Source organism: Maniola hyperantus, chromosome 1 (assembly GCF_902806685.2).
Source record: "Maniola hyperantus chromosome 1, iAphHyp1.2, whole genome shotgun sequence".
Lineage (NCBI taxonomy): Eukaryota > Metazoa > Arthropoda > Insecta > Lepidoptera > Nymphalidae > Maniola > Maniola hyperantus.
In genome coordinates this window covers 6,075,515-6,092,868 of record NC_048536.1, presented here as the reverse complement: position 1 = coordinate 6,092,868, position 17,354 = coordinate 6,075,515, and the positions used below count along the sequence as shown (strand labels likewise).

At 37.8% G+C, this 17,354-nt stretch overlaps 2 protein-coding genes across 2 annotated transcripts in view; one reads left to right on the top strand and one right to left on the bottom strand.

Annotated features, from left to right (window-relative positions):
- The window catches only part of Atg4a (Autophagy-related 4a), a 23,862-nt gene extending 17,457 nt beyond the window's left edge, over positions 1-6,405 (bottom strand). Inside the window, 9 exon segments of the mRNA XM_034971983.2 lie at positions 1,825-1,929; positions 2,830-2,899; positions 2,901-2,962; positions 3,430-3,578; positions 4,454-4,533; positions 5,063-5,147; positions 5,150-5,208; positions 5,798-5,993; positions 6,087-6,405. Of these exon segments, the coding sequence (XP_034827874.2) occupies positions 1,873-1,929; positions 2,830-2,899; positions 2,901-2,962; positions 3,430-3,578; positions 4,454-4,533; positions 5,063-5,147; positions 5,150-5,208; positions 5,798-5,993; positions 6,087-6,207 (879 nt within the window). The 5' untranslated portion in view covers positions 6,208-6,405 and the 3' untranslated portion in view covers positions 1,825-1,872.
- A 185-nt stretch (positions 6,406-6,590) lies between these two features.
- On the top strand, positions 6,591-13,676 carry LOC117982461 (NHL repeat-containing protein 2). Its single transcript, XM_069503046.1, is given in 12 exon segments — positions 6,591-6,846; positions 6,849-6,960; positions 7,230-7,428; positions 8,016-8,175; positions 8,811-8,989; positions 9,293-9,440; positions 9,944-10,111; positions 10,603-10,773; positions 11,156-11,275; positions 11,898-12,002; positions 12,266-12,375; positions 12,461-13,676. Coding segments are annotated over 12 exon segments (2,322 nt in total). The 5' UTR covers positions 6,591-6,803; the 3' UTR covers positions 13,268-13,676.
- The last annotated feature ends 3,678 nt before the right edge of the window (positions 13,677-17,354 follow it).

Below are 17,354 nucleotides of genomic sequence, written 5' to 3'. Positions count from 1 at the left end.
AAAATCTGTATATCCACTTCATACAGTACATACATATAACAAAAATATAAAAATTGGTGAACAGTAACCTAATCTGGAGGCGGAAGAACGGACTGCTGGCGCTATCGCGTTCGTGGCCTCGACTGGGTGTCGGAGTGGGCTGTAGGTAACTACCGCACTCCTTAACCCTACCAGTCTTAGAGGACTGCGTGGCTATCGCTCTAAGACCGGCCGCTAGGCTAAGAATGACTTCGGACTGGCGGGCGCGCTCTTTTATACTCGCGGATCCCCGCTCTTGCGTAGGCGGCTACCCGATGACGGTTTGTAGAACAGTGCAGTTTAGGTATGTGCGAGTGGGAAAGCATTCGGCGGGCCGCGCGGACGTGGTTTGTTACAGTCTCCCCCTCTGGTGCTCGTTAACGCCCGTAAGAGCACCAGGAACATCTTGAATTTTCCTTGGATGTCCTCGTCGTTGAATGGGTACAATGTGCGTTGGAACTTCCGTGTTTTTCCATAATTACATGGTCCGTCTTGGCGAAGTGGAATTTTGCTGACGTAAATGATCGACTTGCATATTCGGGAGGATGATCATTTGCATCCCCCCCTGCATTAAAGCTGCTCCTACAGCATTTGCTTCCATATTCAAACGATCTTCTTCTTTATAGTATTCACGTTGGGCGCCAATTATAAGGGGGTGTTTTCGTTGGGCCCCACGTTGGCGCCAGTGACTTTCCCTCATTGAGGTGCATGAACGGACTGCGTGGCTATCGCGTTCATCACCTCAACGGGTTGTCAGAGTGGGCTGCAGGTGGCTACCGCACTCTTTAACCGGACTGGTCTTGGAGGACTGCTAGGCTATCGCTCCATTGCCAGCCGTTAGGCTGAAAGTCGGATTCTAACTTCAACTGGGTCGGAGTGGGCTGCAGGTAGCTACCGCACTCCTAGAACCCACCGGTCTTAGAGGACTGCGTGGCTATCGCTCTAAGACCGGCCGCTAGGCTAGGAATGATCCTAACCTCGACTGGTTGTCGGAGTGGCTGCAGGCAGCTACCGCACTCCTTAACCCTACCAGTCTTAGAGGACTGCGTGGCTATCGCTCTAAGACCGGCCGCTAGGCTAAGAATGATCTTCGACTGGCGGCGCGCTCTTTTATACTCGCGGATCCCGCTCTTGCGTAGCGGCTACCCGATGACGTGTTTTGTAGAACAGTGCAGTTAGTAGTGTGCGAATGGGAAAGCATTCGGCGGTGCGCGCGGACGGTGGTTTGTTTACAATACTATAAATGCAAAATCTGTCTGATAGCTTTAACGGCCCATGCGTTTTACCGATTTTGACAAAATTCGGTACAGAGAATTATTTAGTACGAGATGTTGGAGGAGAGCTACTTTTGGTCCCGAAAATCAAAGATTCCCACAGGATCTTAAAAAAACCCTAAATCAACATGGACATTGGCCATGGAAGTTGGGGGCAATCATAGGTACATAAGTAACATAACTACTTTTTATCCCGGAAAATAAGAGTTCCCACGGGATTAGTCGTCAGCGAATGTCACTAGGTCTCCATATATCTCTACCGTGAATCACTAGGGACCCGAAGAAAGGTGAACGAGCAGACTCGCCGTCCGCCCGTGGACCGCTTGCGAGCGAGACGATCCGCGATGTTCCGCTGAACTGATGTAGTGAGCGTATGTTCCATAAAAGTCCTAATGAACTAACCGCACGAGGCGAGCACTGCAGATCGAATACGGTTGCTCTAATGACTAGATCTTAGATCAAGGTCGTCACTGACTTACGCACAAAACTCCAGCATGTAGCGCGATTACTAATATCTGAAGTTTTTACTTACCACAGCGACTGAGGGTCCATAGAGAGCATGGGTATTCGCGAAGCGTATTTACAGTGATATTACAGTCCATTTCTTTCTTTCTTTCTGTTCGTCTGTGATCTTGTTCTGGAAACGAATAATATGATATATGTATTGGTGTAACTTCCAAGTTATAGACTATTAGGATATTTAAAAAAAGATTGCTGGACAAGTTCAAATTTAATTTTGGACATATGACAGTCAAAAAAGAAGCAATAAATGCTTTTATGCAATGCTTTAAATATGAATAGCATTGGCATGTTATGTCATAATTCTTGTAGAATATATCAAACTTTAACCACTAGAAACATTTTTTGATGGGTTATACTTTACTGTTTTTAGTTTTAAAGAAACCCTACAAAATAAAAGGTTTACGTGCAAAATAACAAATTTTAGCTTTCACATAAATATTTCAAAATGGCGATGGTCTTCTAATTTGAATTTGAATCGCATATAAAGGCCTACGCGTAGGGCTCGATCTACGTGACTTCACGCTTATATCACAGATCATGACAGTTATCTGGTTTTAACTTTAAAGCTATACTCAAGCGCTACGTACTTGACAGGACATCGACTCAAGGACAGAGCTACACTCTAGTTCGCTCTGCTCATATTGCTCGCTCAATTTTTGCGTTGCGTGCCAATAAAAGAGAGTCAATATTTTTGATTGAATTGAGATGTTTGACATTTCGTGAGTTCGCCTACAAGGTAGCGTGACTATTTAAAAAGTACTTAAGACATAATAAATTTAGTTTACGACTAGTACACAACATTACCGTGGATGGTGGCGCGCTCTCCAAAAGGCATATATGTATGTCCAGCTTTGGTATATGAACCGATAAATGGATAGATTTAATACATCAACCAAGCTGGATCTCTGTTTACGTCGAGACTCGAGGTAGAAATCCTCGTCGCCCACGGCCGATGAGGTACAGCCCCTGATTGGGCTTGCCTGGACCGATGGTGGATAACATACAAGTGGATTACCTCAACCAAGCCAGATCTCTGCGTTGTGTGCGGGTCGAGGTAGACAGCCTCGTCGCCGACGCAACCAATGGTACAGCGCCTGGTTAGGCTTGCCGCCGATCACGCCGATCGATTGCGGCACTTCGAAACATGTCTGCAAACAAATTATTTCCAAACTAAAGTAAAATGCAGTAAAGCATGCAATACAGGTTACAGAGACTAGGACCATAGATTCAGCATCGTCCGGGCCCACCTCCTAAATTGAGAAATATTAATTAATATTGTAAAATGCTCAGAAAATTATTATAGTCTGACTGACCACCCTTACTTAGGTAGGTACCCACACAGCTTGGCTACTCCAAGTCCGTGCTTTCACAACTAATTTTAAATAGTCTTAGGTACATGTTTGTACATTGATATAGGCATTTTTATTTAAATCTCAATCTCTCACCGCAAGGCGCAAATTTGATATCCGCCTATACTAAATACCCTGTGCTCTTATAAATTTAAATTCTAACTGAGACAAATAGGTGTGTAACTGTGTAACTATAAATTAAATACAATGAATGCAAAAATAAAGTTACATAAACAAATATTTTTTACATTGTTGAGTTAAATTACCTTTATTCCATCAATATACACAGGGTTAATTTCACTAAGTCCAAGTCTAAGGGGCACTATTAACAGAAGTGGCATCCAGTCTGACACTAGCAGATTGTCAGGAGTATCTGAGGTGTCCCCTCTGTCATTGTTCACAATGCACTGTTGCACTGCAATCAAAACCATTGAGCAATTCACAGCAATTCTAAAATATTATCTTAATATATGAGAGTGCTACACCACTTCAGCTCTTAAATGGTCAATTTCAAAAAGTACTATGAAATAGCTGCATTATATCTTGTTTTATGTTGCATTATATCCATACTAATATTATAAATGCGAAAGTGTGTCTGTCTGTCCGTCTGTCTGTCTGTCTGTCTGCTAGCTTATCACGGCCTATCCGTTCAACAGATTTTAACGAAATTTGGTACAGCGTTAGCTTGCATCCCGGGGAAGGACATAGGCTACTTTTTATCCCGGAAAATCAAACAGTTCCCACAGGATTTTTAAAAACCTAAATCCACGCGGACGAAGTCGCGGGGATTTAGGTTCCCTGGGTTCCAAGCTACCTCTGTACCAAATTTTGTCAAAATCGGTTGAACGGTTTAGCTGTGAAAAGCTAGCAGACAGACAGACAGACACACATTCGCATTTATATATTATACAGGATATTATTTATATGGATATATAGTATGGATTATATTTTCTTTTTTTTTTTCCAATACAGGTCGGGCAAGCAGGGTATCGGTTTCATCACTCCTTTTATGCCTGCTGTCTTTTTTGTGAAGTCAGTTAAAAATACAAGTTTACTGTACAAAAAATAAACAGCCAAGTAGCCATGGTATAAATTATTATAATTGCCTAGCATCGTTTCTTGGCACCCAAACATTTTAATATTTTACCTAATATGCAATAAGTCTAGTGATAAGATGAATGAACAAAATAAAGAGTTAAGTTACAATACAAAATAACTGTCAATCAAATTCTTTCAGAAATGAGCTACTGTGCTGCAGTAGTGCTGTATAGTAACAACCGTTATACTTACATATATCTTCCTTTACAACAGTGTTGTCCAGTGCAACATGTATGACTAATGAGCTCCATTTGTCATATACTACTAGTTTTCTGAAAATCCATCACTAGTTGAGTATAGATATCATCATAATTAACTAACAACTAGCTTATGCCAAATAATAATAACTCTATTGAAATTAGATACAAGGGTTCATGTTTAATTATTTATTAGAAATAACATGTTTATATTCTTTCATTCTTCATTAGAATTTCTAGCTGCACTTGAAGTTCTAAGGATTATATAAATGTAGCACCTCATCACAGCTACATCGAGTTGAATTTTTGAAAAGCATAGAGGGCTGGAATTTCTGAAAATTCTAAAATATATATTTCTTCATTTTTACTGAAAGCCTAAATATCATTTCGTGAATAGAACCTTTAAAAGACTAATACTTTCCATCCCTTATTTAACCCCCAGATGGAATTTTCACAAAATCTTATCTTAAAAAGAAGCCCATCATAAAAAGAAGATACTGTCAAAATATCAAGTTTTTAGGCTGTGTGCATAATACAGTCAGTCAGTCCGGACAAGTCTTTTCATATGTATAGATAAAATATATGATCACATAAGAGACCTTACTTGAGTACTTGTGCAACAGTGTTGGGTCCAAACCATTGGCCAACCTCCTTCCCTTCACATGCCCCCATGAGCGCTACTTGATGAATGAATATGGAGCTTGTTTTTCTTCTTCAAACTTTTGAACTATTTTCAGATATGTTGGATCTCTAAAATTACAAAAAATAATTAAATACCATATTACCAATCTGATGATGAAATATTGTGTTTAACTGTAGTATGACTACAATATGTATAAGTAAATTGTTGATTGGTTGTGTAGAAATGATCTTTACAAAAAATCCTGAAAGATTGATATCGATGAATCTCTCTATCACTAGTTCGTAAAGCGATTATACTAAGAAGAGAGTAGGTTAGAGACAACTTAGCCCTATGGTTCAACTAGCTCTTCTTGTAAAACGTGGATTAAGATTTTTCAGACCCTATTGAATTTCTCAAAACCTTTTGAAGGAACCTAAATACAAAATCCTCCAGTTTTTAGACCCATCAAGTTGAGCTGTGTTGATGTGTTAATCAGTCAGTTTGTCTTTTTATGAATAAATATAAGTCTTTTTATATGTATAGATATAGATGTTTGTGTATTTATTTTATGTGTATGTGTATTGTATTTTGAGCAGTAAAGTTTATAATGGCTGCTCTATTGTTGCAGCTGATATTCATGGGCAGCAGTAAATGCCTAACATCGGTGATCTGGTTGTTTCACTGGCTTGTTTGCTTGCTGTTTGTGCACAAAAGTACCTTGTTTCTGGCGTCCACACCCAATCAGACGAAAGATGGACTCTAATGAGTGCCACACCAAGCACCATCTGTCCACAACGCAACATACAACCCCATCCTTTGTCTGAAGTCAGACCCTCGTCTCCTATAGGCACAAATCCTTTTCTGTACGTACACCAAATGATAGAACTTATGTCGCGCCTGATACGATCCAAATCTACAAAGAAGCAAAATGATCTCATACAATAAACTATTCCCTTTGTATTTTCTGTTTTCAAGTTTTAACCAAAATTTACATTTAGGTACACACCTTGGATAGCGCTATATTTTTTTCCTAATATCCACACACTATCTTTTGTTTTAGGAATATCATCGGGCTCAAAATTATTTCCGTCTGGCGAAAGGTAACAAATATCAAACATGGCATCCATCTTCGGGCATAGTTTTTCTCAGTTTCACTTTTGAATAGAACTTATTACCGATTACAATGTTTATTAATTAACAATTAACATAACCTGAATATAACAGCTGACAAAGAAATTAATTTTAAAACAAGTCACGGCGTAGAAGAATTTCAAATTGTTTTGTAAACATGTCATTGTGATGTCATTTGTCAACATATATCAACAACAAAGAGGACACCTTTTTGTTTTAACTGGCTGTACGGCTCTGGGTTCTAGCTGTTTGAGCCTAAAGAGCAAAAGAGACATCATAGAGTACAGACCACACGAAAAAAGTAGGTAACTGACTTGAGTTCTTGTTAATGTCAAGTTGACAGTGACAATGTAATTTTTTTTGTAGAATACTAGAAATTGCTTTCTGCACGCTTCGTGTTGCTTTATTTGTGCTTTTTTAAAATTCAATAGTGATATTTGATTATTAGAGCACATTGCACAAGATGTTTTTATGATATAACAGTACTTATCACAGAGTACTTTTTGTACTGGATCACGTACTTATTCTAAGAGTAACACATTGAATTGGTGTGTCTGTATTGAAGAGCAAATATATCCTATTAGTTAGAAAAATGGAATCGAGTTTTTTAGATTACGTGCCCAGTGCCTGTATGGATTTACCGAAGCCATGGCAGCTGCAAGCAGTGAAGTTGAACGAGATAATCTCGTAACAAATCAATAAAGAAAGTATGGGCAGGTGGTTCCGCCAATAGAAGACTTTAAAAAAAAGTACTATTTTTCATAACATATTTTCAAGACAATTAGATATAAGTACAATAAAACATTCTATTAATGTCCCAATACTATAGAAAAACCTCCTTTCTCACTGGAGAGTGAGAGTGAGCTCAACATGTAACAGCATATCTCCTGAGAAATGCTTGTTTCCGTTCTTGTTTGACGGACAGACAACAAAGTGATCCAATAAGGGTTCCGTTTTTCCTTTGAGGTACGGAACCCTAAAAACGAACCAAATTGAGAACCTCCTACTTTTTTGGAAGTCTGTTAAAAATATAACATTTTCTTTTTACAGATTTGGAATGGGTGAATGTCTCTGAGCCTATAACTTTGGCTCAGCAGTGCTCTGAGAAAGTTGTGGTGTTAGACTTTTGGACATACTGCTGTATTAACTGTTATCATGTTCTTTCTGACTTGGCTCATTTAGAGACAACATATAAATCTGACAGTGGACTGGTTGTGGTATGTTATTTCACTTTATCTTTAGGCTAAGAACAGAAAAAGGAAATAGCAATTCTATAGCTTGAGTTTTATGCCATTAGGTGACATTGAATAAGTCTCTGTTATGCAATGCTTTTTTTATATAAATATTAAGCACATGAGCAAGCAGGTCACATTTGCAGCACCAGAGGAAGCTGTCACTGAACTAATCTTTTTCGAAATTAAAATAGTTTTGCAGTGAACACTGAAAACATTATACTCCTCCTGTCGCAGTCTGGCCTAAGCAACAGACCCCCTTTCATATTTACATATAAAAACAACTAACAACTTTAGGGGTTGAATTTTCAAAACTCCTTAGCGAATGCCTACGTCATAATAGCTATGTGCAATGTGCATGTCAAATTTCAGCCTGATCCGTCCAGTAGTTTGAGCTGTGCGTTGATAGATCAGTCAGTCACCTTTTCCTTTTATATATTTAGATAACTTAAAACAATTAGGTGTAGTGTGTGATTATTGTATAAAAATTTACAGACACAAAGAAATATTTCTCATATTACTTTTGTAATTAAATAATCCTCTTAACCAAAATAAAACTAATCTTGTTGTAGATTGGTGTCCACTGTGCCAAGTTCAACAATGAAAAGGTTTCTGGCAATATACTGTCTGCAGTGCAGAGGTATGGTATACACCACCCAGTTGTCAATGATGCTGACAGTGCCATGTGGGAGGCACTAGGAATTAGGTGCTGGCCCACTCTACTCATATTAGGTACAATATCTTTTCTACCAATTACAATGCAGCTATCTTTTATACAAGAGTGAAAAGGCATTTTCTAGGTAAACACAAGTTGTCTTCGACTACATCATCATTTTCTATCAGACCTGATTGTGGTCAAACGTATAATATAATGAATTAAAAAAAAAATCTTGTACAATTATATTTTGTTTAATCAGATTTTAATAACTTACACCCCAACTCTACTAAAATGCAAATGGGGATGCATGCTGTATGATGAAAATAAAACACCTCGCCATATTGCGGAAAATTCGTGGAACTAATTTATACAAGACCATTTACTTAGTGACCATAGACCAAATACTAGTGGCGCCCCCAGACCAAGTTTCTTATATTTCTAGTCAGGCTTTAAAATCAACTTAAATTCTATGTAAGTACTATAAAATTGTCACCAATCATCATCCATACTAAAATTATAATGTTTATCTTTCTTCTGATCTTTCTGTTATTTTTTCATGGCCCATCCCTTTAACTGATTTTCACAAAGAGATAGCTTTTGTCCCGAAGACTTTTGTCCTGGAAAAAATTAAGGGTCCCACAGGATTTAAAAAAACCTAAATCCATGTGAACTAACTTGCAGGCATCATCTAGTCTTCTATAATTTTCAGGTCCATTAAATAAGCCACTGTTTGTAATAACCGGCGAGGGACATAAAGACGAGCTAGTTTCGTACGTTGGAGCGACGATACGTTACTTTGTGTCGCGCATCTCTCTCACACCGCTACCTGTCTCTCTCAACACACATCTGAAAGCCAAAAATAAAGACATACTTTCTTTCCCTAGTAAGGTTTGTGTTGTTTTAATTTGAGATCAGTGTTGAATAAGTTAGATACTGAAATCTATATACATGTTCTCTTTTACATACCCATACAAATGATAGAGCCAAACAGAGAGCTCTATATTAACTTAATTCCGCAGATAGGTATAAGTATAAATTTTTTAAGAACTTCATATTACATTCTACCCATTATACGAATGTGCTTTTTTTTCAACATTTTTATGCGGCTATATTTTTTGCAATAAAAATGAATGCAAAGAAAACGGACTTTTAGACCAAAGATATCCAAATACAATTTATTTCAATTAATAGTTGGCACTGAATCCGTTCTACCGAGGTCGCGGTGAGGAGCCATTTCTTGCTATATCGGACACGGGTCACCATCGCGTGCTACTGACTGACTGCTCTGGAATTATTCTGCGCATCATCGGCGGCACCGAACCTGGATTTAAAGATGGCAGTAAGTTTACCCTCCTTATAGTGATTGGTTGGTGGGTCAAAATGGTTAACGCCCCCTGAGATTGTGCCTTTCGCGGATAGGGTATAATATGACAACAATACGCATAGCCCAGCCAGAAAGCTGCATTTTATCGCCGTTAGTCTTCCGTTAGTAGTTAAGTATCTGGTAGGAAGCTTTTAGTATATCAATATTTATAAACTGAAGCTATCATGCGACCATTCAGTTTAGCTAAAGCACAGCAGATTGGTTGGAAGATAGAATCACTTTCTGAGACAACTACTTCAGCGGGAAAGCGAAGCTTCTTAAATTTTATCGGACGTTTGTAATGGCAAGAAGCGTAACTAGGTAACGAACTTGGCGATGAAACGCATCTCATTGGCTGATGAGTGAGCGAGACAGTACAGCTTCGCTTCTGTCGGGTGCCCCCACGACACGTCACAGCTTTTTTTAATAATAATTATCAATATATTATGACAACTCGATAAAAACTATTTCCCTTGCAGAAGTAAACGAAGCGCAATTCAATTCGCCGCAAGGTATCTGCTGGTTAACAAGTACAGTGCTAGTGGTGTGCGACACCAACAACCACGCCTTGAGAGCCATACATCTCGACGAAGGAAGCGTTGAAGTTTTAGTTGGCACGGGGGAACAGGCTGCGGTGGGCGATCAGGGTGACTATATACTTAATCTTATAAAATCATTATTGAAGAAATTACGTATTTTATATTATTTTGTTTCTATAGAAAAGGCATACAAAGCAGGGTGCAACTAAAAATTGTCAAAATAATCATTTTAAACATTACTTTTCCTTGCACCGCATTCGCTCGGTGATATTTGTGACAGCCACCTTAAATGCAGATGGTTCACCTTCAATGTAGATGGTTTTGCGGTTTTGAGTTCTCGCTTCGGCGCAGGTCTAAATATATTGCTATCCTTTTCATAATACTCACTGCAGAAAAGCGAAAAAGTATAACTACTAGATTAAGATCTGCCCATTTACTTTAGTTTAAATATTTTTTTACAACAAAATTGTTGTCACGCTACACATAATTCACCCAAAATTCACAGCCGCGATTCTTGCGTAAATGAAGGGGTTCATAAATAAATGAAGGTGTTTATACTATGGTACACACCCATGTGAACTAGTAAAAATCATTTTTAGGCGGTAAGTGTCTGGGTCTGCAAGCCCTATCGTCGCCGTGGGACATTCTGCTATACACGACCCCCGACCTGGATATGTCCGTCCGACCCCTCGTGCCGCCGCCGCCGCCGCCGCCGCCACCCGGACAAGCCGCGCCGGGCAAAGAGAACGCCGCCAAACTCGACGAGAAAGGTTAATAAAATGCTATAAAAAACCAAGCAAGTGCGAGTCAGACTCGCGCCCTGAAAATTCCTGAAAATCAAAAACTATTATGCATACAGGTATATATATATATATTTGGAGTTTTCAATTAAGTATGTAATTTTGAATTTGGAGAGGACACGCGACTTCCAATTGGCTGACACTTATACACTTTTGGCTAAAGGAGACAGTTGTACCAAGTACAGTACTACAGTACAGTCCAGTACATTACAGTACTAGAGTAGTATAGTAAATTCAGCCTATGCCAACAATGGCGATGGTTGGAATGTGATAATCAAGCTCTACGGTCAAACATAATAAGAATTATTTCAATTTAACTAAAAGTAACTAAAATGAATGGTATTTGTTTTAGAAAAAGAGAAGAAAGATGAGAAACGTCGTGTTCTTATAATAGCCTGCGCTGGTTCGCATCAGATCTGGGCACTGTTCCTTGATAATACAATATGGTGGAAATATAAGTCGTTTTCTGAAGGTGAGTCTACTAAATTGTAGTGAAAATTAACATTAGTCACTCACTTACGACATAGCAAAACTCAATAAAATTTCTATTACACGTTATCAAATGATAATTTGAGTGGAAGTAAACCAATGAATAAAAAACGGGGTAAGTGCGAGTCGGAGTCGCCCACCAAGAATTTCTTAGCTTGGAAAGTAACTATGTATTAATTTGGTTTGTTATATATATATATATGTATTAAGTTACATTGTTTAAGGAATCTAAGTGCAAACCGCATTTTTTTTATTCATTATAGGTAAACGCTTTACCACAATCACACCTGATGGAAAGTGATGATGAGGCCTAAAATGGGATGCGTTACCTAAGGAGATGCCTATTCACTCTTGTTTTAAAGATACCCGGGTGGTTGTAATTGGTATGAAACACAGATCGTGGAAGAGTGTTCCAAACCTTAGCCATGTGTAAAATTTAATTTCATGCAGATACACCGTTTTTTGGCCAGCTCTTTTTTTTTCCCTATTTTTTTTTATTCTGATACAAGTTAGGCCTTGATTGCGATCTCATCTGATTGTAAGTGATGAATGGTGATGCAATCTAAGTAAGATATTATTGATACAAAGTGGTTTGTATTTCTTAGGCACGTGCGCGTGTATCGCGGGCTCGGGCGTGGAGGCGGCGCGCAACAGCGCCTACCCCAACACTGCGGCCTTCGCGCAGCCCTCCGGCCTCACGCTCAGGCAAGGTCAGTCATCATCTATTGATAGATATCTCTTTTAGGAACTTCCACACTAAAAATATTTTTCATACCGTATAAATTGACGATTTAACGTGGTTTTAATCTGTATGGTACTTACAAGTAACTTACAACATATTGCAAACTTACTTCAGGGTCCCTGGCACAATTTTAAAAAGACCTTTTAAAACAAATAAATTATTTCATTTCATTTCATTGGGAAGGTAACTTTTAAGTCGAACGGGAAAATGAAAGCGAGCATTATTGTTTAGGTACCAGTCCAGAAATATTTATTGCGGATTCGGAGAGCTCGTCCATACGAAGGATGGCGCTTTCCACCGGACAAGTGACTACACTGTGTGGCGGGGACCGAAACCCATTAGTAAGTATGCTTCTAGCGGTATTAGTTATTACTGAGTGAATATCTAAATGGAAGAGTAAAAATTAAACTTTGATGTTTCTTGCAGAATCTCTTCGCCTATGGAGACGTCGACGACATCGGCGTCGACGCTAAGCTGCAGCACCCCCTTGCTGTAGCTTACTGCGAAGCAAACAAAACATTATACATCGCTGACAGCTACAACCATAAAATCAAAAAAGTTGACATCGGCCCACAAAAAGTGACCACGTTAAACCTAACTATGATCGAAACCACGGATCCGGCGAAGTTCAACGAGCCTTCAGGCCTTTCCATCACTTCCGACGGAAAATACCTCTACATAGCCGACACAAACCACCACTGCATAAAAATACTAAACCTAGCCAAAAACGTGTGCCAAGAGTTCAAAGTTCGTCTTCCAGACCCCACATTTACCGAGCCTGAAAACTTAATTCTGTACAAAAACGATTTGTTCGTAAATAGAAAGTGTGGAAACCTTATTATTTATTTTAACGTAAACTTGGACGCTGAGACTAAGAACGTGAAGTTTACGCCGGGAGCGCCGCAAAATTGGCACGTATGCGTTCGCGACGAAAAAAACGAAGACGTAACAACGGATGAATTCGAATTCATGGGTTGTTCCCGTAAAGGAACTAAATTACCCGGAAGAGTGGAAATGAAACTTAGAAATAGGACTGATAAAACACATTTTCGCTTGTACCTGAGTTTTCAGACCTCGTTGTGCGACACTGCTGTCTGTTTCGCGCACTCCTTCACGATTCGATCTACTATATTGGTCCGAGACTCAGTAAAGATGGTGGAATCTTATAAGATAACTTGTAAAGTGAACCCCGTGCACAAAGCAGATCCAAAAAGTGAACCAAGCAAAACATGATTTTAACTACTACGCCTATCGTAATAAAGTACATTTTGGTTTGGGTTACCGTATGTAATATTAGTCCGTACCAAATGACTTCCACGCGCCATTTTAACTCTATGGGTCAACTGTCATGTCACAAGTACGGTGAGTAAAATCGTACATTTGACATGAAAGTTGACACATGAAGTTAAAATGGCGCGTGAGAACTCATTTTTTACGCGTTATACTAAAATGTTGTATACTTAATAAGCGAAGAATCCTATGATTTTAATTTTTTTACTAATAGAAATTTTTTGAACTGTAGGTAAGCTCAATCATAACTATTAATTTTAAGTTTGAGTTGTAACAGCTCGAGCAAAATGTTTATTTAAAATGTATGTTGATTTATTTTGTCAAATAAATGCAGTTGACTACATACATCATCTATTTGACTTTCTTTTTATATTTACTAATACCTGGGTATATGTTGGAATTAAACACTACAACTAACAGGTTTCTATTAAGGAGATGAAGTTATTTTTAGGTACTCAACTTACTACAGCTTCGTAACATGTAACCTACTGAATAAAATATTGTTACAGGCTTCAGCCATAACTAATTTATTTATTATTAATTATTGTAATTCAGTAAATTGTACCTGCTTTTATTTTGTTATTCATTACCACTGCGATTATAAATGCGAAAGTGTGTTTGTTTGTTGGTTTGTCCTTCAATCACTACTTTTTATCCCGGAAAATCAAATAGTTCCCACGGAATTTTTAAATACCTAAATTCACGCGTACGAAGTCGCGGGCATCAGCTAGTACTTTATCAAATGACACAACTCATAAGGTATAATGCGTACAACGTAGACTAATTTATTGGTCTCGCTAATGGCGTACAAATTAATGAGTTCTCATGGGCAAATTAACTTTATGTTTCAACTGTTTTCAAAAGTACGATATTAGTCCTTATTTTAAAGATGAACTTTTGACATAACAGTTGACATAGAGTTAAAATGGCGCGTGAGAACTTATTTTGTACGAACTAAAAAAAGCTTAATTTGTGTGAGTACCTACTTAAAATGTTAATTCTGAGAAAAGCCTTTTCTTAAAGTAGCCTGTGAAAAATCACGAAGCAAAATCTCCCAAAGTTTGAAAATTATTGCATTATTTATTCCGGTTTATTGTTTAAATTTCGGGCGCTTACGGTCATAGACGCGTGCTAAAGAGCACGCGAGCGAGAATACTCTCACTGCTGCATTTAACAAAGAGGAAAAATTCTAGTGAATTTTCGCATTTATGATCATGAGTGCGAAAATTCACTTTCCGGAAAACCTACCTGCGAAATATCAACGCTATTGATCTTGATCACAATTCCTAGTCAAATTAATGTAGCAAATGATTATAAGCGCGAAAATTGAAAAATCACATTCCGTGAAAAGCGCCCGTGAAATCACTGAAAAAAATTATAATTTCACCAAATGAAAGCTATTCTAAATTAGCGATCTCTGATTCTGTTATTAATCTTTGTATGACTATTAATTAGATAGGTGGGTATGTCAACTTTTTGGCATTGCTTAGGTATTTCATAGGACTTATCAGTATTAGTAGGTAATATTAATGTTTAGAAATTTTTATAAGGGTGGGTGCTAATAACTTGCATTGTTACTCTAAAAATGACAAAAATGGACAATTTTGCATTGGCGCCTCCACTTGTCTTCAATCTCTATGGTCTATAGATAATAGAAAGCCAAGTAACCTCGCATCGATAAAAAGTACAACTGAAAAATAAAATGTTAAAGACATAAAAATCGTGGAACTCCCGTGTGCATTGACGACGAAGATGGCTTTGACATTTGTTACCAGGATACAAATTCGATACAACAGCTACGTGATCACGACCGTTTCGACCTCGCCAAATAATTCTGTTGGTAGCTCGTAATTGAATATCGCTCCCAACGCCTACATTTCAAAGAAATGTTATATGATATATCATATACCTACCTACGTCAATAGGATCAGCGGTGGGCTAAGCCTGTCGAAGCCCAGAGCGGCATCATTAAATGAGGCCCCGGCCGATCTCTGTTATGTTTTTTATGGATTTAACCACGGAGACGTCCATAAAGGAACTATTAATTTAATAAAATTAACGCAAGCGTGAACGAAGCGAGCCTACATTTGTAACTTTAATTTTACAGTAAATATGCTTATTCCCAATGAAAATATAACTGAAAACAGCAACAAGCTACAGAATGAATATAGCAAGCTAAGTGAGCGGGATTTCTTATAGTATTTAATAGTATTCGCATCAATAAATATAGTATCTACCTACTTAGATCGCCACGGCGCGGGCGGCCTGTATTTGAATTCAGAGGCGATTCTAGTGCTTGGGGTTTGATTAATTATATCGCTCATCTTTTATGTATGTAGGTACATTCGGTAACTATCTTTACATCTTACAAATCATTTCATTTTCAAAATCATTTTTAAAACTACCTAACTTTAACTATATACTTACCCAGTGTAAAGTGTAAAGTGGGTCACAACTCAGAACCACTTTTCTATCTGTTAAGTAGGTAAGTACTACGAGGCGTACGGTCCGTGGTCTCCATCATACAGACCACTGCCAGAGTGAACTAGAGTGAGGCAACTCTCGGTTTAATCCAATCAACAATATTATGTCAAATATTAGGCTGTGGGTGACGTGAAATCAAAGAAAAATAGGCGATTCATAGGCTACCTGTCTTCAAATGTAGGAACATTTGACGCCTTCCAGTGACGTCGAAGCCTCGACGTTTTGTTACAAGTTCCCTAACTGTCGTGAACCATGCCAATGCTGACGAAGTTCCGTGCATTGTCATTTAATACCGAAATCTGAGTTCATAATAATATCATAATATGGTCATAATTTTAATGAACGTAAAGTCACGATAACAGTCAGAAAGAATGACCTTTAATTTAATATCTGCATTATTTAGTCGTTGCCCGAAGCTTTTTATTTTTACGCAATACCCTATTCCGAGAGGTGCCATATTGCTAGAGCAGCAATGTCTCAGAAAATCGACTCGACTTGGTTGGGTGTACATAAGTTCACTAGTCGCCCTTTTAGCAAATCATTGGGTTTACTTTTGTTATTGTTGTTTGTTATTATTATTTATTTACCTAGATGATGCCCCGCGACTTCATCTGCGTGGATTTATGTTTTAAAAATCCGTAAGTTATGAAACTGTTACAGACAGATTATTATTAGTATGCGTTTCAACTTTCTAGCAATGAGGCCTAGGCCCTAGATAATAAAATACTTACATTACTTAAAAATGCATAAATTACTAAAATGAAACCCGTAGGTAAGTATTTTCTGGAAACTAGGCAGGGATTTATCTCCCGCTTTCCTGTAGCGACGTGTTGGCATTCAACGATGAATTTTATTAATCGATTAGTGAATTTGATTAATTTTAATCAGATTAAATGAATCGTGGTTAATATAGTAATCGTAATCGCGCTTAATAAAATTAATCATTAATCGTTAATTTACATTGTTGCACATAAATAGGAAAAAACACGCCCGCTGAATTGAGGACCTCCTTTAATTTTTAAGTCAGTTAAAAATGATCGTGATGTTTAATTACAACAATATATATTCCTATTTAATCATATATTTTAAATCCCGATTAACGATTAAAATTTATTAATATAATCATAAAAAGATTACGATTAACTTATTTTAATCGTTAATCGCGTTTAACTTTTTAATCTTTAATTTTTAATCGTTAATCAAATTAACTTTTTGCCAACATTGGTAGGTAGCTACCTATATGACGCACGTACGCAACTCTTTTTTTATGTAAGTACTTAACAATATTATAATAGGTAAAACGAGTAATAATTTATTATTACCTAAGAATAGCCTTACGTATGAGATTTGCATCTCTACAACTCAATGGGCGTAGGAATATTTATAAGAGATAGATACCTACGAGATTAAAATTGCTATTTCTTTTCTCTACACACACACATAGCCCCGCCCGGTTCACATAATTCCAATAAGTTCACGTTAGCGTTGGAATGGAATAAACGAGCGAACTACAATTATACACTCTACAACTCTGAAACAATGTGGT